Source organism: Ochotona curzoniae, unplaced genomic scaffold, assembly GCF_017591425.1.
Source record: "Ochotona curzoniae isolate NIBS_2020 unplaced genomic scaffold, NIBS_Ocur_1.0 contig_1274, whole genome shotgun sequence".
Classification (NCBI taxonomy): domain Eukaryota; kingdom Metazoa; phylum Chordata; class Mammalia; order Lagomorpha; family Ochotonidae; genus Ochotona; species Ochotona curzoniae.
Genome location: NW_024465023.1, coordinates 29,726,595 through 29,752,652, shown reverse-complemented (window position 1 = coordinate 29,752,652; position 26,058 = coordinate 29,726,595). Strand labels below are relative to the sequence as shown.

Genomic DNA, 26,058 nt, shown 5'->3' with positions numbered 1-26,058 from the left:
AAGAGAGAGAAAAATGGAAATCTTCATTTGCTGGTTCATTTCTCAAATGACTGAAAGCCGGCTGATCTAGGGTTGAGTCCAGGAACCTAGACCATCGTCTAGGTCTCTTACATGGATGTTAGGGGTCCAGGCACCTGGACCATATTCTGCTTCCTTCTCAGGTGCATGAGCACGGAACTGGTCTATGGGTAGAGTAGCTGAAACTCAGACTGCCACCTTAGATATGGAATGCTAGTGTTATAATACGTGACCCCTTGTATCACAGTGCTGGAGGTTATTTCTGGGTCTTTTTTTTTTTCAGATTTTTATATATTGTATTGGAAAGAACAAAAATAATTCAGCTTCTGCTTGTGAGGGATTAAGCTTTTCAGTTTTCAGTTGCCTCATTGAGCATAGAGTCATAAACCTGGGGATACAGAATACAAATGGAATATCAATCATGGCTCTTCTACTTACTGACTGATTTATTGTGGATAAATTGTTTAAGCTCTCGTAGTCTCCTCAATTTTCTTATCTGTAAGCATGGTACCAGAGACAGAGCACCTAGATTTTAAAACCTTTCAGAAGAAAGCCAAACCCATTTATGCAGTCCCATCTATGCAGTCCCATCTGCAATGCCTGGTTCCCATAGCCGATGCAGACTCTTAGCACATCGGCACTGTGTACTAAATATCCTGTGCTGTTTCTACAGATGTCGTTATAGTCTTTGTCCTCTCTCTGTGATGCTTTTTCTTCCCTTCGGTGCTAAATTCCCACTCATACTTTTAGACTGCTTTATGTTTTTTTCATGGACTAACCAAATTACTCAAAATAACCATTTTTGCATCCTCTGTGCTTCCCCACCGCAAATAGTTAAATCAACTCTCTTCATTCTTGAGCACAGGCATAATTATTTATATAACTGACTATATCCTCCTAGAGGGAGTACATCTTGTTTGTTCCTATTTTCCCAAGGACTAGCAGAGTGACAGAAATATATGAGGTGTCTTCAAAAAGTTCATGATATGCACGATTTCAAAAATTTTGTAGGAAAACCAGCTTAGCACTGGGGCTAGCATCGTGGCACAGCAGGTTAAGTTACCAGGTTGTCACTGGTGTCCAGTATCAGAGTACAGTTTCCAGCCCTGGCTATTTTTCTCATCCAATTTTCTGCTAATATACCTGAGCTACATGGCCATTGTGGTCATTTGGGGTGTGAACTAGTACATGCAAGCTATCTTAATTTATGTTTCTCCCTGTGTCATTTGGCTTTTCAAATATATGCTGAAAATCTTTTCTATTTAATTTTTAGAGATTTATTTTTATTGGAAAAACAGATTTCTACAGAAGGTGAGATGGAAACATCTTTCATCCACTGGTTCATTCCCCAAATGGCTGCAATGACCAGAGCTGAGCAGATTGAAGCCAGGAGCCTTTTCTGTGTCTCCCTTGTTGGTGCAGGGTCCCAAAGGCTTAGGCCCTCCTCTGTTTCCCATGCCACAAGCGGGGAGCTGGATGGGAAGTGGAGCAGCTGACACACAAACTGAAACCTATATAAGAAGCTGGTGCTTGCAGGTGGAGGATTAGTCTGTTGAGCCACCATTCTAGCCCTATAAATTTTTTTTTTGTAAGAAAATAGAATTAGTTTTAAAATATAAACTTTGAATTCCATTTTTCCAATGATTTTTTAAGGACTTATTTATTTTTATTGGAAAGATAGATATACAGAGAGGAGGAGAGACAGAGAGGAAGATGTTCCGTCCGATGATTCACTCCCCAAGCAGCCGCAATGGCTGCAACTGAGCCGATCTGAAGCTACGAGCCAGGAGCTTCTTCCGGGTCTCCCGTGTGGGTGCAAGGTCCCAAAGCTTTGGGCCATCCTCGACTGCCCTCCCAGGCCATAAGCAGGGAGCTGGATGGGAAACAGAGCTGCCAGGATTAAAATCAGCACCCAAATGGGATCCCAGTGTGCTCAGGACAAGGACTTTAACCACTGCACCATTGTGCCTGGCCCCCTATGATGTTTTTGAAGTATACTCATGGGGCTGATATTGTGGCGCAGCAGTTTAACCCACCACCTACAATTCAGGGATCCCATATATGTGCCAAATCGAGTCTCAGCTGCTTCATTTTCAGTCCATCTCTTCATTTTCAGTCCATCTGCTTAATGGGGAAAGCAGTAAAAATATCCCAAGTACTTGGACCCCTGCTACCTATATGGAAGATCCAGGTAGAATTCCCTACTCCTTGCATCCATCTGGTCCAGCCTCAGATGTTGTGGCCATTTGGGGAGTGAACCAGCAGATGGGAAAAGACTCTGTCTTTTCCTCTCTCCGTCACTGTGCTTTTCAAATAAATAATTTTAAAGGCCATATCCTTGTACAAAGGAAAGTTTTTGTAAGGTCCAGATTAGAAGAATCATTTTTTGAAAATCAAATTTGGGGGAGGATGAGAGAGGTAAGAATTGACTTTGAAGATATATGGAATTTGAGATCCCAATGTGTGATGGAGGTGGAGATGTTATTAAATGATAGAAATTTTAGAAATTCCAACTTTGATTTCCTATTTAAATAGCTTCATTAAATGTAATTCCAGGGGGAGGAGGGAGGCAGATGTCTTTGCACAGTGGTTTAAGCCATCACTTGAGACACCTGTGGCCCATGTTGGAGTGCCTGGTATCAAATTCCATCTCTGCTTCCAAACCAGCTTTCTTCTGATGTACACACTGGAAGGCAGCAGGTGAACGCTCAAGTTATGTTGTCCATACTACCCATGTGCAGGTCTAAATAGGATTCCTGGCTTCAGCCTGGTCCAGACACAGCTGTTTGTGGGCATTTGGGAAGGGAACCAGGAGACTGAAGTCTCTCTGTTTCTCTCTCTCTCTCCCTCCCTCCCTCCTTCCCTCTCCATATATATGTACACACACACACACATTTTTCTATTGTGAATTTAAATAAAAACAAATAAACTTAATATGTAGTAGATAGGGCAGTCTTATCATATAGTGCTTGAAATGCCACTTAAGACACAGTGTTTCATATTCTATTGGTACTAATACCTTTAAAAAAAACTGTAGAAATAGAAAATAACAATACACCCAGTTATTCAGTTCAACAATTTGTCAATCCATATTCAGTCTTGTTTAGTATGCAGTTCCAGATTTTGTGTCATTTCATCCACAGGTACTTGAAATACTTGTACTGTTGTCTTCCAGGGATTTTTAAATTTTATTTTTATTTATTTGTAAAGCAACGTGAGGCAGATGGAGATTGAGAGACTGGGATTTTCCATCTGATGATTGACTCCCTAAATGACTGTAAAAGCCAGTGCTGAGCAAAGCGAAATAAAGCCAAAAGTCTATAACTCAATCCAGATCTCTCATATGGGTAACAAGATTCTAAGCACTTGGACATCTTCTGCTTCCTTGCCTGGCGTATGAGCAGGGAGCTGCATTGCAAGTGAAATGTCCAGGGCTCAAACTGATAACCATATGAAATGCTATTGTCATTTGGTTTGTTACATTCTCAGCCCCAACCATGGTTTTATTTTCAAGTTATTTTCTTTGATTAAACAAAATGATTTTATGTGGCAGGAACTAATTACTTTTTTCCTTCATATTCAGGTGGTTGAACATGTCATTGATAGTTGAATGCTTTTGAATGACTGATCATGGATACTGAATGAAATAATTCGTACTCACAAATAAGGCTAAGGTGAAGGCTGTGGGGAACAGCAAAACAAAAGGATAGATAGGATATAACCTAGTAAAAGATACTGAAAGCAAGTAGTTGGAGTTGCTGGCTAGTAAAATTCTTTTGATGTTGAGTGAGGCATTTATCTGCATCCTGTACCTGGATTGTATGTCTTCTGTCTTCAACTTCCTGCTAATGGAGACTCAGGAAGGCAGCAGTGATACCTCAAGTAGTTGGGTACCACCCACTGATTTCACTTTCTAGATGTCCAAAATAGCCAGGACTGGGCCAGGCCGAAGCCAGGAGCCTAGAACTCAGTCCCAGTCCCCCATGCAGAAAGCAGAAATTCGAAGTATTTTGAGCCTTTACTTGCTACCTTCTAGGATGCACATTAGCAAAAAGCTTAATTAGAAGCATAATAGCCTTTGTTACAAACGAATTTCATGCTTTAGACAATTACTTCAACTTTCCTACAAGTCTTTATAGGAATCTCAGAAATTTTTAAATTTTCTGATCGGTCTCTTACATTCTAAGTATGCTGCCGTAAATTATGCTTATTATAAGTGATAGTTAAGATATTTTTATAGAATTATTTAATGTTTTAGGCAGATTTACAGAGAGAAGGAAATACAGAGGAAAAGATTGTTCGCAGGTTCACTCCCCAAGTGGCCATAATAGTCAGAGCTGAGCCCATCCAAAGCCAGGAGCCAGGAGCCAGGAGCTGCTTCCGTGTCTCCCATGCGGTTGCAGCATCCCAAGGCCATAAGCAGGAAGATGGATGAGCAGTGGAACAGCCAGGACATGAACTGGTGCCCATATGGGATCCCAGGCATGCAAGGCAGGATTGAACCATTGAGCCAATTGCGCTGGGCCCAAGATATGTTTTCCAAAGATTTTAAAATATTTATTTATTTATTTGAAAGGCATACAAACACATACATACATATACACAGAGAGACAGAGCAACACCCATCTGGTGATTCACTTTCCAAAATCCCACAACAGCTAGGGATGGGCCAGGCCAAAGTCAAGAGGCTGGAACTCAATCCGTTTCCCATGGCAAGGACCCAAGCAGGTAGCTGGATTGGAAGCTGAGATATCTAGGACTTCAACCAGTCACTCTGGTATGGGATGCAGGTGTCCTGGACATGCAGTAACTTAAGCATTGTATAAAACAGCCTCCTCAAAGGGGTTCTTAAGTCAATGGACTAAAAGGATAGCAAGGTATTGGCGGTTATCGTTTTTTCATTTTTAAAGATCCCATTTGTTATTGTTCCTCTTAGGGCCAAAGCACTCATTGACCCAGATTTCTCAGTCCATGCTGGATCTCTGTGATGAGAAACTCAAAGAGGTAAGATATTTTAGAATGAAAGAAAGGTGGTGGAACTTTAAGGTGCAGGGGGGTGATGGGTACTAATCAGTCATAATGCTCAGAATTTCATCAGGAATTTTCAGTAACAAAAAGCGTGATATTAAAACCTAAGTTGATGAAAATGTTTTTTGTTAAGGCTTAAGCTGTTGATACTTAGGGATGTATATGCTGTTGTACAAGAACAGAATGTAGAAACCTAAGGAAGTTGTTGACACATTCCTTTTGATCATTTTAACTGGATTATCATTTGTCTGGGCCCTAGAATAACAGGCAATTCAGAGTTAAACTTTTTGGGGAAGGGTAATAGCCGCCCAGCAGAATCTTAAATTATCCTTTTCTATTGTGATCACACTTTAGGAAAACCCATGTTTTTGCTTTCTTTCATTTCAGAAAGAAGACAAATTAGCTCGCTTAGAGAAAGCTATCAATCCCTTGCTGGATGATGATGACCAAGTGGCATTTTCCTTCATTCTGGACAACATTGTCACACAGAAAATGATGGCAGTTCCAGATGTAAGTGGTTTGTGATAAATATTGTAAACAGAGTGATATAGGGAAAGGACAAGGTTTGGCTCAGTATGGTAGCCTAGTGGCTAACGTCCTTACCTCACACTCACCAAGTCCCATATGTGCTCCAATTTGTATCCCAGTGATCCCACTTCCTATCCAGCTCCCTGCTTGTGGCCAGGGAAAAGAGTGGAGGACAGCTGAAACCCTTGGGACCCTGCACTCGTGTGGGAGACCCGGAAGAAGCTCCTGGCTTCTGGCTTCAGCCTGGCTCAGCTCTAGCCATAGAGGCCACTTGGGGAGTGAATCATCGGACAGAACATCTTTTTCTCTGTCTTCTCCTCTCTGTATATCTGACTTTCCAATAAAAAATAAATGTAAAAAAAAAAAGGACAAGGTTTACATGTACATGCATGTTGCAGAGCCTTAACAGTAGTGTATGTCAGTTAAAACTACTGTATAATTTTAACTTCCAACCTTTTTCTTTGTGAGTGCATTATCATTCAAAGAAACCCAGGTTTTGGGTGGCATCATGGCTTATGGGCTAAGTCACTGCTTGCAATGCCAAATCCAACATGAGTCTTGCTTCAAATTCCAGCTGCTCTATTTCAGCCTAGAAACTCTGAACTGAGTTGTGTTTTATATTGGGGAGGCATGTGTTCTTATCTACATAATGATGTAAATGCTTCTGGATATAACTGGAGAATAAAAATTTAACTGGGAGTATAAATTAGGGCTTCTTACCCTGTCAGGACATGGGAATACTAAAGTCATATGAACTCCTTAAATATTACAAAGTTTCATAGTACTGTATGTTTTGCTGGGAAAGGAGTGCATAGCCTTTGTTAGGAATGTTTGTGACCTGAAGAAAGCTAAGAATCCTTGGTATGAAGAATGCTTTCCATGTAATTTCTCCTACTTTCTTTTTGCTAGTCTTGGCCATTTCATCACCCAGTTAATAAGAAGTTTGTTCCAGATTACTACAAAGTGATTGTAAGCCCAATGGATCTCGAAACTATTCGTAAGGTGAGTGATTTTGTCTTATAAATGCTTTTTTTGTAATTAAGTACTTTGTACATATATCTGAGTGCCCAATTCTTTTTATCACAGAATATCTCCAAACACAAGTACCAGAGTCGGGAGAGCTTTCTAGACGACGTAAACCTTATTCTGGCAAATAGTGTTAAGTATAATGGTGGGTGCTTCTCTTTTTTTACTCTTCTATTAATCTTTCCATCCTTTATCCATCATACTTGATTAGCATTATTAATGTTAAATTACGCAAAGCAGCGTTGAGCAGTGATAGCTGACTTGAGTCACTCAAGTGATTTTTTTTTTTTTTTAGAAAACTTGTATTTTTGGTGTGTATTCTGTAACATTTACAATTACATTTTTAATGATGAAAGCTCCATATATAATTGCTTTTGAAATTTTAGCAGAAAAATGAGATGTGAATAAAAAGAAAACAGTTAATTAACTTTAAGCCAACACTGATTTTCCAGATGTGAAAATGCTTTTCTGCCCTGTCTTTCTAATAAAAAAAAAATCTAAAATAAAAAGAAATTACATGATATGTTTAAGAAACTCGTTGACATTGCAGTTAGGATGGCCTGTTGGTGAGTGGCTAAACAGAATTAATCAGTGGGAAAAAATCAAAATGAAAGAGGAGAGCTAATGGCATTTAAGAGTAGTTAGCATACTGAGATCTTACCTGAGAGTTCGCATGATTGTGTGACTCCTGTAATGTTTCTTTCTGAATGCTAATTTTCATATACTTGCGGAGAGATAGAGAGACAGAGATTGTCCATCTGCTGATTCACCCCCGAAAATTTCCAGACTATGAGGCAATCACCAGGAGCCCAGAACTCCATCTGAGTCTTCCACATGGGTGATGAGCCCACACACCTGAACTTCTTAGGATGCCTTGGCAGGAACTGTATGCGAAATGGGGTACCCAAGATTACAGCTGCACAATCTGATAAGGGATGTGGGAATCCCAAGTAGCAACTTAACTGACTGTGCCACAATGCCTAACCTTTCCTGTAAAGCAACTTAAGAAGTGTAACTGTAAATTTGTCAGGTTAAAAGAGCCATAACTGTATGGAGGAGAAGGAAGGGACAATCAAAGACAGGACAAAATGAACATTTTGAGCAGAGAACAAAATGTTCAGTATCATGGAGGAGTAAAGAAACAGGATAAATTCAGGTAATTATATGAGAAGCCTGTTAGAACTTCATGGAAAATACATATTGTTGAGAAAGTATGCATAGATTTTAAAATTTTTGCACTAAATACATATGTGCATATATATATTAAAATTTTTTTGCACTAAGTTTATCTTTAATTCCATTTTCCATGAACTCTTCAAATTACACCTTTATTTTATTAGATCATATGTATTCACTGAGGTAAGCTGTAGAGGATCGGTCTTCTGTGACTGCTTCTTCTGGATTGGGTTAATGATGCACTTTTGGGTGGGTATTGTGGCATTGCTAGTAAGCCACTGCCTTTAGTGCAGGCATTTCATATGTGAGCCGGCTCAAGTACCAGCTGCACCACTTCTGCTCAAGTTTTCTGTTTGACAACTGGGAAGGCAGCAGAAATTGGCCTAAGTGCCTGGGTCCCTGCACCCACATGTGAGACTCAGAAAAACCTCCTGGCTCCTGGTTTTGGCCTTGCCCATCATGGCCATTGTGACCATTTTGCGAATGAACCAGCAAATGGAGGACCCTTCTGTCTGTGTGTGTGTGCGTGTGTGTAACTCTGCATTTCACATAAATAACTTAACATAAATAAATCTAAAAAGGAGAATCTTCTTTACCCTTATGCATTTATTACTAATTGGAAATTAGAGAGCTGAAATGTTCTCATTAGGCTAATTATTTCTTTGGTACGGTTGTCTGAAAATACTGAAGCTAATCATTTAGAGTTTGGGTAGTAAGTATTGGTAAGAGTCAGGCATTTGGCTTAATGATGCTGTTCTATGCCTACATCCCATATCAGAATGCCTGGATTTGAGTCCTGGCTCTTTTTTTTTTTTTTTAAGATTTATTTATTTTTTTATTGGAAAGGCAGATATACAGAGAGGAGAAAGGGAGGAAGATCTTCAATCCAATGGTTCACTCCCCAGGTGGCCGCAACGGCTGGAGCTGAGCCAATCCGAAGCCAGGAGCCTCCTCCAGGTCTCCCACACGAGTACAGGGTCCCAAGGCTTTGGTCCGTCCTTGACTGCTTTCCCATGCCATAGGCAGGGAGCTGGATGGGAAGCAGGGCCGCCAGGATTAGAACCAGCACCCATATGGGATCCCGGGCATTCAAGGCGAGGACTTTAGCCACTATGCTATAGCGCCGGGCCCAAGTCCTGCCCTTGGTTACTCTGGGATGCAGCAGGTGATGGCTTAAGTATTTGGGTCCCTGCCATCCATGTTAATAACCTGAATTGAATTCCTGTCTCTTAGCTTTGGGCCCAGTCCTGTCTGTTGCAGACATTTGGGGAGTAGATTAGTAGAGGAAATTTTGTCTATCTGCCTCTCAGACAATAATTAAATATTGATAGGCTATAGAGTTTTTATGACTATATATAGCAAGTAAGAAGCAAGAAAATATTGAAGATGGTGTTGTGGCACAGTGGGGGCTACTATGCCTATGAGTACTGGTTCAAGTCTCAGCTGCACTACCACTTTCTATCCCAGCTGCCTGCTAATATGCCTGGGAAAGCAGCAGAGGATGGCCCAAGTCCTTAGGCCCCTGCACCCACAAGGATGGAGTTCCAGATTTCTGGCTTTAACATGGCTGAGTCCTGGTCATTGTAGCCATTTGGAAAGCAATCAGTAGATGAAAGACTGTGTGAATGTGTGTGTGTGTGTGTGTGTGTGTGTGTGTATGTAAAGTTGCTTCCTCAAATAGATAAATCTTTAAAAGAAGTAAAGTTTTAACCAAAGACTGCTGGGCCTAGTGAAAATTGACTTAAAACAGAGCATGGAGGCTGCAGTGCAGTATAGCTGGTTAAACCACCTGCTGTAATGCCAGAGTCCATGTGGGCTCCTATTAGTTCCCAGCTGCTCCACTTCCAGTCCAGCTTCCTGCTGTTGTGCCTGGAAAATGCAGTGGAAGATGACCAAATTCCTTGGGCTCCTATTACACCCACATGGGAAACCAAGAAAAAGTAGTTAGGTCCTGGCTTTGCTGTGGCCCAGCGCTACCCATTGCAGCCATTTGGGGAGTGAAACAACAGTGAAAGACTCTAACTGGCATTCTCCCCTCCCCTTCTTCTCCCTCTCTCTCTCCCTTCTCTCTCTCTCTCTCGCTCCCTTCTCTCTCTCTCTCTCTGTCTCATATCTCTCGCTCTCTCACAATTGCTCTCTCACAATCGCTCTCTCACTCTTTCCTTCCTTGCTTCCTTCCCTCCCCCCCTCTTCTTTCCCTCCCTTTCTCCCTCCTTGCTTCTCTCCATCTCTCTCTTCCCTCCCTCTCTCTCCTTCCTTGCCTCCCTCTTCCCTCCCTCCCTCCCTGCCTCCATTCCTCTCTCTCTCACTCCCTCTCTCTCCCCTTTTCTCTTTCTCCCTCTTCCTTCTTCCTTTCTGTCTTTAACTCTGCCTTTCAAATAAATTTAGTAAAAAAGAAAAAAGACATAGGACAAACTTAGGGGGAATATATGTAAATCTAACAAAAATCCAGCAGATGCTAATAGAAAAATAAGCATATGCCAGGTGAACAAATCAGAGAAAATGAAAGATGAGTAACAAATATGAACAGCAATTCCATTGCACTAGTAATTAAAGATTAAATTGCATTGGAAATATATGTGATTTGCTTTAATCTATTAAATAAATGCATTCATTTGGTGGCACTGTGGAAAGGCAGATACACAGAGAGAAGGAGATACAGAGAGAAAGATCGTCTGCTGATTCACTCCCGAAATGGCCTACTCCAGGTCCCCCATACAGGTGCAGGGTCCCAAGGCTTTGGGCCATCCCAACTGCTTTCCAGGCCACATGTGGGGAGCTGGAAGGGAAGTGGAGGATCCATGATACAAACTGGCACCCGTATGGGGTCCCAGCATGTGCAAAGTAAGGACTTTAGCCACTAGGCTACTGTACCAGGCACTCATAATACATTTTAAGTCTCTGCCTACAACGCCAACATCTCAAAGGGACACAGGTTCAAAACCTGGCTGCTCCACTGTTTTTCTTTTAAGATTTGTTTTGTTATTTCTTTTTTTTTTAATTAGAAAGGCAGGTTTACAGAGAGGAGATAAAGAGAAAAATCGTCAATCCGCTGATTCATCCCATCAATGGCCACAAATGGCCAGAGCAGAACTGATCCTAAGGTGGAAGCCAAGAACCTGGAGCTTCTTCCAGGTTTCCCACACATGAGTGCAAGATCCCAAGGCTTTGGGCTATCCTCTACTGCTTTCCCAGGCCACAAGGGGGAACTAGAAGAGAAGTGGAACAGCTTGGACAGGAACTAGTGCCCATATGGGATCCCAGCAGTTGTAACGTGAAGATTTATCCACTGAGCCATCACTCTGGGCTCACTGCACCTTTTTGTTTTTGGTTTTGTTTTGGTATTTTAAAGGCAGTGAAAAAGATCTTCCATCCACTGTTTCACTGCCAGAGCCCACAATAGCCAGGGCTGAACCAGAACCATGCCAATAGCCATGAAATCAAATCAGGTTTCCTGTGGGAATGACAGAGACCCAAATACTTGAACCATCCCAGAGTGTACATTAATAGGAATTAGGTTTGCCAGTGCCAAATTACTACTACTGTGCTATGTGTGCACCCCAAAATTCACACTTTTGATTCCATTTTTTTTTCTCATGAAGTTTTTGAAGTTTTCTTATATATACTTATATACATAGTTGTCGTCAAAAAGTTCTTGGAGAATAGAATTAATAGATGAGGCTTTTTTGAGATTTATTTGGTGTTTTAAAAAATTTGGAAAGGCAGATACACAGAGGAGGAGAGGCGCAGAGAGATCCTCCATGTACTGGTTTACTCCCCAAGTGGCCACAATGGCTGGAGCTGAGCTGATTTGAAGACAGGAACCAGGAGCTTCCTCTGGGTCTCTCATGCTAGTGCATGGTCCCCAGACCACAAGCAGGGAGCTGGATGGGAAGTGGAGCAGCCAGGATTAGAACTGGTACCCATTTGGGATCCTGGCACATGCAAAATAAGGACTTTAGCCACTAGGCTACTGTGCTAGGCCCGATTTATTTTTATTTGAAAGACAGAGTTACACAGAGAAGGAGAGATCTTCCATTTGCTGGTTCACTGCCCAAATGGCTGCAATGTCCAGAGCTGGGCTGATCTGAAGATGGGAGCTAGAAACTTCTGGTTCTCCCATATGAGTACAGGGGCTCATGCCTTGGTGATAGCCCATGACTGTCCTCTGCTGCTTTTCCTGGCCATAAACAGAGAGCTGGATAATAAGTGGAATGACTGGAGCTCAAACTGGTGCACATATGGGATGCCGGTACCACAGGCAGAGGATTGTGGATTAGCCTGTTAATCCATTGCAACAGCCCCAAAAGGTGAATTTTGATTGGTGCAAAAACAAAACAAAACTTGAAATCCATGCATGCGTGGGATCTTTAGAGTTCATGGGAGGGACCAGCATTGTGGCATAGCGAGTAACGCTGACACGATCAGAATCCCAGCTATTCCACCTGTGAGCCAGCTCCCTGATAATGTTTTTGGAAAAGCAGCAGAAAGTTGCCCAAGTGGGTTTGGACCATTATGTCAGCCATTCTATAAACTTTTGTCTTCATAAAAGAAAAAGTAGGTGCAAATCATTGGCATGAATATTTGTGGGGATTGGAGATAGGTAATACTTTTAAAATATCAGAGTAACTCAGAGTAATCCATCAGTGATGGGAAGGGTTTGGGGTGAGGAAAATTATGCCAGAAGCAAAGGTATTTTGTGAAGAAGTCAATAATGATAATTTAAAGGCGCAGGCTTATAGTCTAGTGGTTAAGATACTCATGTCTCATGATACAGTGACTAGGCAAGATCCCACACTTAGGCTGCTGGCTTCGGTTTCCCTCTGATGCAGAGAGACGACAGCATTGGTGAGTGTAGTAAATGGGTTTCTGCCTCCCACATGGGAGACCTGGGTAGTGTTTTTGCCTTTTGGCTTTGACCCTGGCATAGTCCTGACCATTGCAGGCATCTGTGGATGGGAACTCACTTGATGTTTTGTCTGTCTCCATCTCTCTGCTTCTGAAATAAAAAGCTAAAAAATAAATTGCTGTACATAAAGGTAATGAACCAAGACCACAACAAATTAACAACTTATAGGGGACAGGCAAGTAATATAAGTTAATAAGGCATGACATGGCCAGGTAGGGATTGTGATAAATTTCAAGAAGAAATAATCCTAAAGAGGCATGTCCTTTACTCCATCTCATTTTTGTCCTAATGTAATGAATAAACTGTTGCAGAAGCTGGAGTTCTGGAATTTTAGTGTATTTTTTAAAGAATTATTTATTTGAAGGCCTGCCATGGCAGCCTAGCAGGTAAAGTCCTCACCTTGCACGCACCGGGATCCCGTATGGGCACCAGTTTGTGCCCTGGCAGCCCCCGGGAAAGCAGTCAAGGACAGCCCACAGCCTGGGGACCCTGCATGCATGGAAGACCCAGAAGAAGCTCCTGGTTCCTGGCTTCGGATTGGCTCAGCTCCGGCAGTTGCAGCCACTTGGCGGGGGTTGAGGGGAGGAGAGTGAATCAACAGATGAAAGATCTTCCTCTCTGTCTCTTCTCCTCTCTGTATATCTGACTGTCCAATAAAAATAATTAAATCTTTTTAAAAATTTTGTTCATCTCAAAGACAAAATAAAAAGGAGAGGTAAAAGCAAAGAGAGATCTTTCCTCCCTGGGTTCACACTCCAAATGGCTTCAACGATCAGGGCTTGGCCAGCTTCGTCTGGGTCTCCCACCATCAGTGGCAGCGACCCAAGTACTTGACCTGTCTTCCACTGCTTTCCTGGACATACAAACAGGGAGCTGTTGGGAAAAAAAAATGGGTTGAGTCGTAAGTGGAGCAGGTAGGACTTAAACTGGTGCCCACAGTTTAAGTCTACATTTAGTTCTTTTTTTTTTTTTTAAGATTTATTTATTGGAAAGTCAGATATACAGAGAGGAGGAGAGACAGAGAGGAAGATCTTCTGTCCGATGATTCACTCCCCACGTGACCACAAAGGCTGATGCTATGCTGATCCAAAGCCAGGAACCAGGAACTTCTGGGTCTCACACGGGTGCAGGGTCCCAAAGCTTTGGGCCATCCTCAACTGCTTTCCCAGGCCACAAGCAGGGAGCTGGATGGGAAGTGGAGCTGCTGGGATTAGAACTGGTGCCCATATGGGATCCCGGCACGTTCGAGGCTAGGACTTTAGCTGCTAGGCCATGCCACCGGGCCCTACATTTAGTTTTTTACCCACTCTACCACAACACTGTCCTGATTTGGAATTTTTATAACCCTTTGCACCAAAGGAAAACATTCTCTGCAGGCCAAATATGATTCCAAATTTTCAATTTTTGGCTTAGTAGAAAGGAGGCCTTAGTGTAGGAGGAATTTTTTTTTCATGAAAAAGTCAGTAATGATTTAGCGGCAGTGAATTGCCTAGAAGGCTGACTTTACCTTCTTATTATTTTTAACATTTATTTATTTGAAAGACACACACACCTCACCACTTCCCTCCCTGGGCTGGTTCACATTCCAAATGGCTGAAGCAACCTAGGCTGGACCAGGCTGAAGCCCGAACCCTGAAATCCATCTAGGTCTCCTAGGTAGGTGGCAGGGGCTCAGGTACTTAGGCCATCTTGCAGTACCTTCGCAGGCACATCGACAAAGATCTGGATTAGGAACAGCAGCTGGGACCTGAACTGGCACTCGCAATATGGAATGCAAATAGATGTCATCCCTTCCCTACCCCCCCTTAACCAGCAATAGAGAGTAGAAGTTTTTCTAAATAGGATTGTAAAAGTTAGTGTAAAAGGTGATATCTTTTGTACTAGGGCATGGTGGAGTCATTGGGAGGAAATAAAGCATTTTTCCTACTATCAGTAGTATAAATACATTTGTTTACAATTTTTTTGGTTCAAACACCTATGCTCTTGCCTCTGTTTTTGATTAATAGTAACAAATTTTATTTGGACTTTACTCTGTACTTCAAGATTTTTATTTTCCAAAATTTTGTCAGGCACAATCAGTACAGTGGTATCTCTAATTAATATTTTTTGACTGTTTCCATTCAGATACTTCATATTTCCACAGCACTTTACCTTGACTCTAACAATACATGGTTTATTAGTCACATACTTAGCTTATGCGTTATATATAACCAGAGTACTTAGCAGTAAAGTTAGGGTCTTTAGACATAAAACTCCATATAGAACTGCAAGTGGGGAATTTTGCAACACGTATTAGAGGAATCAGTCTTGTATTTGATTAAGTGCTGACAGTGTACTTCACGACATAGAATGAGTTTTTCCTCTAGTGTCCTTAATACCAAAGATAACTCCAGTAAGAAGCATCTGGGAGGATCAGAAGGTTGCCATTGTCACTGTGAGTCTTACTATCCATTTCCATGTATAAGTTCTCATGAATTAATCATAAAAAATTACTTTCTTGCCCTTACCTTTTCTGGAAGAAAAAGACAAGATTTCTTTTTTTGAAAAAGACAGAATTTCTAAGTGCTTTTTGTTTGCTAGTTCTTTTTCTATTTTGGTTTTTCTACATTTTTGTTCTGATAAAAGGTTTAATTATTTTCAAAGGTTAATATGCTTATTAAATGAAATTGTCTTTTTAAAAAGCCAGTTTTACACACTGCTATAGTCAACTGCAAAAAACTTTGTGTGTCTTCCTCATAAAGTAGAATTTTTTTATTTTCATCCATTTACCATGATTCTTTTAGTTTAATTCACTGATTTTATGAAGAGTATTTGTATATCATTTCTTGCCTTAAGATAGAACATTTAAAAAGAAACACTTTCTACTTATAATGGTGTCTTAGAAAGTGATTTAATTGCATTACAAATGAATCAGTTTATCATTTTCTCAAGCTTCGAAAATAGAAATGCCAAAGTGACATTTCATGTACTGCTTTTTTGAATATTCATAAAGAGAAATTTTAAACTGTGTTTATAATTCATAATGCAAGTATTATATGAGAATATTTCAGAAAGTTTGCAGGAAGGGTATTTGGCAAAGTGGCTTAAGTTGTTGCTTGGGGCACCTGTATACCTTATCAAAAGGCCTGATTTGAGTATTGGCTTCTTTACTTCCTGTCCAGCGACCTGTTTACTGCTCATCCTGAGAGGCAATAGGTGATGGCTCGGGAAGTTCAGTTTGAATGGAATTACAGACACCAGACTTTGCCCTGCCCCATCCCTTGCTGTTGGGGACCATTTGAGGAGTAAACCCAACAAATGAAAAGTTCTCTTTCTCTTTTTTTCTCTCTGCCTTTCAAAATAAAAAAATGTAAATGAATTAAAAGCTTCTAGAAAAATAGGATTATCAGAGAAGTTTATTTTGGTTCAGAATATTTTGAATCTGTGCTTGGTTTGTCCATAATGCACGTTTTCTTTTGAATGTTATAAACACAGTTTTGATTTCACTTGACTGACAGTAGTGAATATTTTTATTCCCAAAATTCATTAATTTATGTAAAATACTATAGTAATAGGAAAAAACAACACTAACCCTGTGCCTGACTTTGTGAAGTAACATCATATCCATGTGCAGCTTGGTGTTCAGGTGAATGCTAACAGAGCCTCAACAGAAACCTGCAACAGAAAGCCTTTATTTCCCTTTCCTTAGACATCACATGGGCCAGTGTTTATGGACTAATCCCATAGTAGTTAATTTCATCATGGCATTTTTCTTACATACAGAAACCTTTATGCAGGTGGCTTTTATCATTTCCCTTATGATTCTTGTTTTGGGGTATAATTGCTTAACAGTCATTCCCAATTTTTAAGATAGCCTACTGTATTTTGTTCTGATATATAAAATATTTTAAAATATTTATTCATTGGAGGGACCAGTGCCATCACACAGTAGGCTAAGTCTCTATCTGGCACCCACATCCTATGTGGCACCGATTCAAGTCCCAGCTGCTGTACTTCTCATCCAGCTCGCTGCTTGCAGCCTGGGAAAGCAGCAGAGAATGGCTCAAGTCCTTGGCTCCCTGAACCCGTCTGGGAGACCCAGAAGCTTCCTAGCTTCAGATCAGCCCAGCACTGTCCACTGCAGCCACTTGGAGAGTGAACCAGCAGATGGAAAATCACTCTTTCTCTGCTTTTCTCTGCCTTTCAAATAAACATGAAATAAATCTTTTAAAAGCATTTATTTGAGAAGCAGGAAATGAGACATCTCTCATCCCCTGATTCCCCACATGCCCACAACAGCCTGGACTGGGCTAGGCTGAAGCAATACACCTTGAAACTCAATCCAGGTCTCCCATTGTGTGGCATAGGCCAAGCACCTGTTGCCTCCCAGGTTGGACTTTAGCAGGAAGCTTAAGTTTGCTGTAAAACTAGGACTCAAACCCAGGTATATAGGGAATACTGGTATCCAGTCTTAATTGCTATGCCAACTGCCCCTCATATAATATATTACATATTTCGGGCCCGGCGTGGTAGTTCAGTGGCTAAAGTCCTCGCCTTGCATGTGCCAGGATCCCATATGAGCACTGGTTCTAATCCCAGTGGCCCCACTTCCCATTCGGCTCCCTAATTGTGGGCTGGGAAAGCATTTGAGGATGGCCCAAAGCCTTATACCGGTGTGGGAGACCTGTAAGTGGCTGTGGGCTCCTAGCTTCATATTCGCGCAGCTCTGGCCATTGTGGCTGCTTGGGAAGTAAGTCAATGGATAGAAGATCATTGTCTCTTGTCTCTGTATATCTGACTTTGCAATAAAAAATTTTTTAAAATTGCCATATTTAAATGTACATTTTTTTACATTTTTAAATACAAGCTCTAGTATAAGATAAATAATCAAGATTTTTTTCCTGAAATGTTGAACCAAAGTATCTGATTCGTTTTGTGAGACTGTCCTGATGTAATTGAAACAGAGACTTTACAATACTCCTTATATTGTAGGAATATTGTAAGGTTCTTATATTGAACCTCTTTTACTGAAGGTTCTTTTATTGAAATTCTTTGGGCACTTTCTTTTCTACCTCAAACTATTAGTTGGAACTGGTGTCAGTATCACTAGATAATATCATTGTTTTTACATTTTTTATATTTATCACTAAGGCTTTATATTTTTAAATTTCTTGGGATTCTTCACATAATTATTTTAAATAAATTCTAGGATCACTTTATTTTAAGATTTATTAATTTGAAAGGCAGAGAGAGAGACTTTTCCTCTGCTGGTTCACTCTCCAAATGCCTATAAACAGCCAGGACTGGACCAGAATGAAGCCAGGAACCTGCAACTCCAACTGGATCTCCCACATGGATGGTAGGGACTCAAGTACTTGAGCCATCATCTGCTGCCTTTCCAGATACATTAGCAGGGTGCTGAATCAGGGCTGGCTGGGAATCAGAGCAGGCATCTCTATATGAAATGCAGCAGTTCTAAGAAGCAGCTTATTAACCCACCACGCCACAACATCTCCTCTAGGATATTTTAGTAGAGTCTAACTTGTCCCCAATCAATTTTTTAATATGTGTATTTATTTGGAGAGAATATGTATCCTTATAATAATTTTTTTTCTATTTGGGACCTTAGATTTCTCCGTTTCTTTTGCATTCCTTAATAAAGGCTTTTAATTTTCATTGTATAGTTCCTAAGCATCTTTGCATATACAGTTATTCGTATATATTTTATAATTTTGTTATTATTTTTTGTTATTGAGTTTAGGTAATTTAAAGTTTTGCTGCAGTTATACATATGTGTGTTTTTTTTCTAACTGGTTTTTAAGTCTCAATGTTTGGTCAGTTTGATGTGTATGAATAATTGATTGATTGTGGCTCATATGGAATATAGTGCTTAAAGTGTTTCCATAATAGTAGTTTCTAAGTCTGTGCTGTGAGGGCACTACAGTGTAGGTTTGGCCACTATCAAATGACAAGGTTCTTTTTTCCTGTCCGTGATTGAGGCTGAGATAACTGCCATATAAAGGATAAATCTCTTCACATCATTGAAGAGAACAAAAACTCCTTCAGTCCTGCTTTAGCCTTTGTCTTTGTCTTCACAGCCAGACTTTCACTTCCTTGTTTCATATTAAGGTAAAATATACAGAACATAAAATTTGTCATTTTAACCATTTTAAAATGTATGCATCAGTAGTGTTAAGTACATACATGATATTATGCAACTATTATCATATCCCTTTTCACTACTTTTTTGTTATCCCAAACAGAAGCTATACCCATCAAACAATAATCTCATTTCTGTCAATATTTCTGTCCCAGGTACCTCATGTAAGTAAAATCATGCAATGCATAAAGTATTTGTATTATTGTGTTTGGATTATTTCATTTAGCATACTATTTTCAGATTTCATCCATGTTGTAACATATTTCTGCATTTCATTTTTTAAAAACCTTTGCATGTTCCTGTAACTATTTTTTAAGATTTATTTTATTATTTGAAAAGCAGAGTTTAAAAAAAGAGAGGGAGCGGCAGAGGAAGAGATTTTTCACCTTCTGGTTCATGCCAGATGAACCAGAAGTTCAGAAGTTAGATGTGACAACCAGGGAAGAGCCAGGAGCTTGGTGGTGTGGAGACTCCAGAACTTGGGCCATCTTTTGCTGCTTCTTCCCCTGGCACATTAGCAGGGAACTAGACTAGAAGCAGAGCTACCGGGACTCAAGCCAGTGCTCATATGGAATGCCAACACTGCATGTGGAGGCTTAACTTGTTATGCTACAGTGCCAGCCCTGTTCCTGTAATTTAAAGTACTACTATTTTTTATTTTTTGATAACTGTTCTAGACAAAGATTCATCCCTAATCAATTACTGAATGTGTGATTTTAGATGTCCCAGTATAACTTGAAATATATCTCAAACTCAAATTAGTGTTTCTTCCCCCTCCCTATCCTTTATTCCTACTTTCTCCTTCTCTTCTGTACACAATTGATGTACTATTTCCAGTCTGTTTGGTAGGGCATTAGTGTCACCTAATAGCTACAACTAGAAATCTCAAAAAATTCTTCATTCTTTTCCTAAGTCCCTAAATCCAAATGTCACTACTTGATTCCTTCTAATATCTCATCTACATTCCTGTCAGACTTCTGTATGTGTGTGTGTGTTAATTGACAAATATTGTCTGTATATATACAATATAATAAGACATTTCAATATTTATCACTTAGTACATTTGTCACTTCTTTCTGTTGGGGGCATTCAGACTCATCCCCACTAGCTGTTTTGGAGTATACAACTACCTTCTGTCTGCCAAGTTGTCCTACCCATGTGACAGACTACTGGAAGTTACTCTTCCTACCCAACTACACTCCTGTACGCATTAATTCTCTCTCCAATTCCTCCTCCTCATCCATATCCTTTCCAGACTCTGGTAACTACTATTCTGTAAATCTCTTTTGAGATAAACTTTTTGTTTCCATGTAACTATTTGTATGGTAATTGTCTTTCTGTACTTGTCTTATGTTAAATATTGCCCTCCAGGCCCATTAGAATTACTGCATGACAAAAATGCATTCTTTTTATGGCTGAATAATGCTCCATTATATAAATTGCCCACACATTCTTTATTCACTCATCCACTGATGGAATGTAGGTTGATTTCGTATGTTGGCTATTGTGACTAACGTCTTCTGTTTCTCTCATCACTTCCTTGGTTAAGCATTCTTTTTTAGACTATTGTGAATGAGATTATTTTCTTGATTTCTTTGTAAGCAATTTCCATTTTGATGTGTAAAAAACTACTGGTTTTTTGTTTGGTTTTGGTTTTGTAGATGTGCTTATTTGTTACAAAGAAAGAGGTCTGCTATCTGTTTGTTCATTCCCCAAGAGGCCGCAGTGACCAGGGCTGGGCCAAGCCAGAACTAGGAACCAGGATCTAGGTCTCCTACATGGGTGCAGGGGCCCAAACAGTTGAACCATTTTCCACTGTTTTTGCCAGGTACATTAGCAAGGGTTGGATTGGAAGCAGAGTAACCTGGACTCAAATTGGAACTACAGGTATTGGTTTAGCCTAATACACCAGAATGCTGTCCCCAACTACTTTTTTTTTTTTAAGATTGATTTATTTTTGGGCCCAAAGTGATAACCTAGTGGCTAAATCAATCCCTCGCATGCCTTGAATCCCATTTGGGGGCTGGTTTGTGTCCCAGCTGCTCCACTTCCCATCCAGGTGCCTGCCTGTGGCCTGGGAAAGCAGCAGAGGATGGTCCAGAGCCTTGAGACCCTGCACCCATGTGAGAGACCTGGAAGAAGCTCCTGGCTCCTGTCTTCAGATCAGCTCAGCTCCAGCTATTGCATTCTCTTAGGGAGTGAACCAGTGGATGAAAGATCTTTCTTTCTGTAGATTTGTCTTTGCAATAAAAATAAATCTTAATAAAATATGTTTTTATTGGAAAGGCAGATAAAATTATTTTTAAAGATTTATTTATTTATTGGAAAGTCAGATGTACAGAGAGGAAGATCTTCTGTCTGACGATTCACTCCCCAAGTAAGCACAACAGCTGATGCTATGCTGATCCAAAGCCAGGAACCAGGAACTTCTTCCGGGTATCCCACATGGGTCCGGGGTCCCAAAGCCTTGGCCCATCCTCGACTGCTTTCCCAGGCCACAAGCAGGGAGCTGGATGGGAAGTGGAGCAGCCGGGATTAGAACCGGTGCCACATGGGATCCCGGTGCGTTCAAGGCGAGGACTTTAGCCACTAGGCCAAACCGCGAGGCCCGCAGATAAAATTTATAGAGAAGGAGGGACAGAAAGATCTTCCATCCACTGGTTCACACCCAAATGGTCACAATGGCCAAAACTGAGCCCATCTGAAGCCAGGAGGTTCTTCCAAGTCTCCCACATGGATGCAGGGTCCCAAGGCTCTGGGGCATTGCATTGCTTTCCCAGGTCACAAGCGGGGAGCTAAACGGGCAGTAGTAGAACAGCTCTGACATGAGCTGCCATACATATGGGATCACAGTATATGCAAGGTAGGATTTAACCATTCAGCTATTGCATCAGACCCTAGCTACTGGTTTTTATGTCAATTTTGCTGGAGTCTTTAGGTTCTTATGCAAGTATGTATGATGTCATGTTTTCTGCAGATAAAGTAAATTTGGTCACTTTTTTTCCTGTTTGAGTGACCTTGATGTCTGTCTCATCAATGGATGAGCATTTGGTCTAGCAGGTAAGATACATCCCACATCAGAGTCCCTGGGTTTGAGTTTCAGCTCCACTCTCAATTCTAGCTGCCTGCCGATGGATACTGTGGGAGGCAACAGCTCTACAATGAGGGTCTGCCATGTTTGCTAGAGGTCTGGGTTGGGTTTCTGGTTTTTAGTTTTGGCCTGGCCAAGCCCTGGCTGTTGCTGACATTTTGCAAATGAAGCAACAAGTGGGAAGTGGTGTTTATGGTGGTGGTGGTGGTGATAGTGTTGATAGTAGCAATGAGAGTGCCTGAATTTTTGTCTCAAATAATTCTTTTAAGTCTCATAAAAATGATACTTGGTTTAGTTTTATAAAACTGTCATCTTTATACATATTCTGTAATTCTTTTTGCTTATTGAAGGTATTGATTCTCTTCTAACTATTTTGAGTTAGTTACAAGTTTAGGAAACTGCAAGATTATAGAGTTTTTTTTTTATTACAAAGTCAGATATACAGAGAGGAGGAGAGACAGAGAGGAAGATCTTCCATCCGATGATTCACTCCCCCAAGTGACCGCAAAGGTCGGTGCTGCCCCGATCCGAATCCAGGAACCAGGAACCTCTTCCTGGTCTCCGAAGCGGATGCAGGATCCCAAAGCTTTGGGCTGTCCTCAACTGCTTTCCTAGGCTACAGGCAGGGAGCTGGATGGGAAGTGGAGCAGCCAGGATTAGAACTGACGCCCATATGGGGATCCTGGTGTGTTCAAGGCGAGGACTTTAGCCACCAGGCCCTAATATAGAGTCTTTTACTCTTCATTTAGTTTCTTCCAGTGTTGATGTCTTTGAATAGCAAAACCAGGAAACCGGTATTTTTATGTTGCTGGTAACTGGATTACAGACCTTACTCAGTTTTCACGCTTGAAAAATCTATTTTCCTGTGTATGAGCGTGGTTAATATATGGAGTTTTATACAATATATAGATTTGTGCAACCCATACTACAATCAAGATTGGAAAGTCTTCAATTGCCACAAATCAAGCTTCTGCTGTTTCTATTTGCATCCCCACACTTTGTCCATTCTGTTTTATCCGTTCTACTTATCTGTACTCAATCTCCATGTTTTTGTTATTTGAGCACATTCTACATGCAACTATTTTTGAATTTTTTCACAAAACCTTGTTCTGTTTGAGATCTTTTTAATTGCTAAGTATTATACCATTGAATGAGTGTGCCAAAGTTTGTTTAATCATTGATTCTTTGAAAGACGTTGAAATTTTGGTATTTTGTTGACATAAATATAAATACCATGAATAGTCAATAGAGTTTCGTGTAAATACCCAAGGGTAGAATTCTAAATGTATGTTTTGTAAGAAACTGCCATAGTCTTTAAAAAGAGTGTAAGGTTGATTGATAAATCAATTAATTGATTATTGATTTGAATGGCTGAGTGGCAGGGAGGGTGATGTGGAATGAGCGAGATCTTCCATCCTCTGGTTGACTCCCCCAAACACCTGCAAAAGCCAGGGCTAGGCCAGTCTAAAGCCAGGAACTCTGAGCTCCATCTAGGCTATCCAGTCAATCCAGGTCTACCACATGGGTGGCAGGAACCCCAAGTACTTGTCCATCATCATTTTCCTTCCAGTCTCATTAACACGGAGCTGTGTTAGAAGTGCAGCAGCCTTGAGCACAACACAGTAGCCTAGTGGCTAAAGTGTTCACCTTGCATGTGCCAGGATCTCATATGAGCAACAGTTCTAGTCCCGGCAGCTCCACTTCCCATCCAGCTCCCTGCTTGTGGCCTGGGAAAGCAGTCGAGGGCAGCCCAAAGCCTTGGGACTCTGAACCCGTGTGGGAGACCTGGAAGAAGTTCCTGGATCCTGGCTTCGGATCGGCATAGCATCGGCCTTTGTGGTCACTTGGGGAGTGGCTCATCGGACGGAAGATCTTTCTCACTGTCTCTCCTCCTCTCTGTATATTTGACTTTCCAATAAAAATAAATAATAAATCTTAAAAAAAAAAAGTGAAGCAGGGCCCGGCATGATAGCCTAGCAGCTAAAGTTCTCGCCTTGCGCGCTGGGATTCCATATAGTTACTGGTTATAATCCCGGCAGCTGCGCTTCTCGTCCAGCTCCCTGCTTGTGGCCTGGGAAAGCAGTCGAGGACAGCCCAAATCCTTGGGACCCTGAACCCATGTGGGATACCCGGAGGAGGCTCCTGGCTTCGGATTGACTCAGCTCCAGCCGTTGCGGCCACTTGCGGAGTGAATCATTGGGTGGAAAATCTTCCTCTCTGTCTCACCTCTCTGTATATCCGCCTTTCCAATAAAATAAATAAATCTTTTTTTAAAAAAAGTGAAGCAGATAGAACTCAGAAGTTCGCACCCATATAGAGTGCCCATGTTGAAAGAGACGGCTTTACCTGCTATAACACAACATCTGCCCCTGTCAATTTTTCATGAATTGTGTTCTTGGTGTTCTGTCTCTTAAGATGTATTTGCCTTACCCGGTATCATAAAGGTTTTCTCTTACATTTCCTTCTAAAGAGTTATATTTAGGTATAGTGTTTTATATATATGAATTAAGTTTTGTGCATAATATGAAGTTTAGTTTGAAATACCTTTTTTCTTTGCCTAAGGGTGTACAGTTTTCCAGCTATCCTTCCCTTGTTGATTACTTTGTATGCTTCTATCAAAAACAGTTTAGTGTGCTGTGCCATTTTTGTGTCTGTCTGTGTTTTTTGTTTTTTTTTTTGTTTGTTTTTGTTTTTTCACACAGAAAAGTTTATTTGCGAAGGGACCAGGGAAGGGAGAGCGAAGGGGAAAGCAGCTCTGCAGGGAAAGCCGGGGGGTGGGGTGCCTCTCGAAAGGGGCGGGGGAGAGACACCCGTGTCTGTCCTCTTGCATGCTGCCTTGATTTCTTTTTTTTTTTTTTTTTTTTAAAGATTTATTTTTATTATTTTTTATTGGAAAGGCGGATATACAGAGAGGAGAGACAGAGAGGAAGATCTTCCATCCGATGATTCACTCCCCAAGTGAGCGCAACGGGCCGATACTATGCCGATCCGAAGCCAGGAGCCTCTTCCGGGTCTCCCACGCGGGTGCAGGGTCCCAAAGCTTTGGGCCGTCCTCGACTGCTTTCCCAGGCCACAGGCAGGGAGCTGGAAGGGAAGCGGGGCTGCCGGGATTAGAACCGGCGCCCATATGGGATCCCGGGCGTGCAAGGCGAGGACTTAACCACTTGCGCCACCGCGCCGGGCCCTGCCTTGATTTCTGTAGTAACTATCTAGGAAGTCTTATCAGAGTCTCCCTTCCTCTTTTACAAAAATTTTCTTTTCTTGCTGTTCTGCCATTCTACATAACCCGTTGTAAGGAGCTTCCCTTTACCGCCCCCAAAAAAGACTTAGTGGGAATTTGATAAGAATAGAATTAACTATATACATATCATTTTGGGGGAGAATTGACACCTTTATTCCTTGCACTTGGCCCTAAAGATTTATTTTATTTAAAAGAATTACAGGGCCTGGCAGGATAACTTAGTGGCTAAATCCTTACGTTGCAAGTGCCAGGAACCCGTATGGGCGCTGGTTTGTGTTCTGTTTACTCTACTTCCCATCCAGCTCCCTGCTTATGGCCTCGGAAAGCAACAGAGGATGGCCCAAAACCTTGGGACTCTGCACCTGTGTGGGAGACCTGGCTTCAGATGGGGTGAGCTCTGACCATTGCAGCCACGTGGGGAGTGAACTGGTGGACAGAAGATCTCTTTTGTCCTCTCTGTAAACCTGCCTTTCCAATAAAAATAAGTAAATCTTCAAGAAATAAAAAATTTTTTAAAAAATCTTATGTAAGTTACAGAAATAGGACCCAGCGCCGTAGCCTAGTGGCTCACCTTGCCAGCGCACTGGAATCTCATATGGGCACCAGTTCTAATCTCAGCGTCCCCGCATCCCATCCAGCTTCCTACTTGTAGCCTGGGAAAACAGTTGAGGACGGCCCAAAAGCCTTGGGACACTGCACCTGCATCAGAGACCTAGAAGAAGTTCCAGGCTTTGGATAGGCTCAGGTCTCGGGCACTGTGGTCACTTGGGAGGTGAACCAGCAGATGAAAGATGTTTCTGTATCTCCTTCTGCATAGTCTGACTTTCAATAAAAATAAAGAAATCTCTGGCCCAGCACGGTGGTCTAGCGGCTGAAGTCTTGGCCGTGCAAGCTCTGGGATC

General features: G+C 41.3%; 1 protein-coding gene across 3 annotated transcripts in view; it reads left to right on the top strand.

Annotated features, from left to right (window-relative positions):
- Positions 1-26,058, top strand: part of TAF1 (TATA-box binding protein associated factor 1) — an 85,863-nt gene that overhangs the window by 46,609 nt on the left and 13,196 nt on the right. For all 3 annotated transcript variants that reach the window (XM_041000500.1, XM_041000481.1, XM_041000491.1), the window contains exons 29-32: positions 4,955-5,022; positions 5,434-5,556; positions 6,484-6,576; positions 6,661-6,745. In XM_041000500.1, coding sequence (XP_040856434.1) covers positions 4,955-5,022; positions 5,434-5,556; positions 6,484-6,576; positions 6,661-6,745 — 369 coding nt within the window. The remainder of the gene's footprint in view (positions 1-4,954; positions 5,023-5,433; positions 5,557-6,483; positions 6,577-6,660; positions 6,746-26,058) is intronic.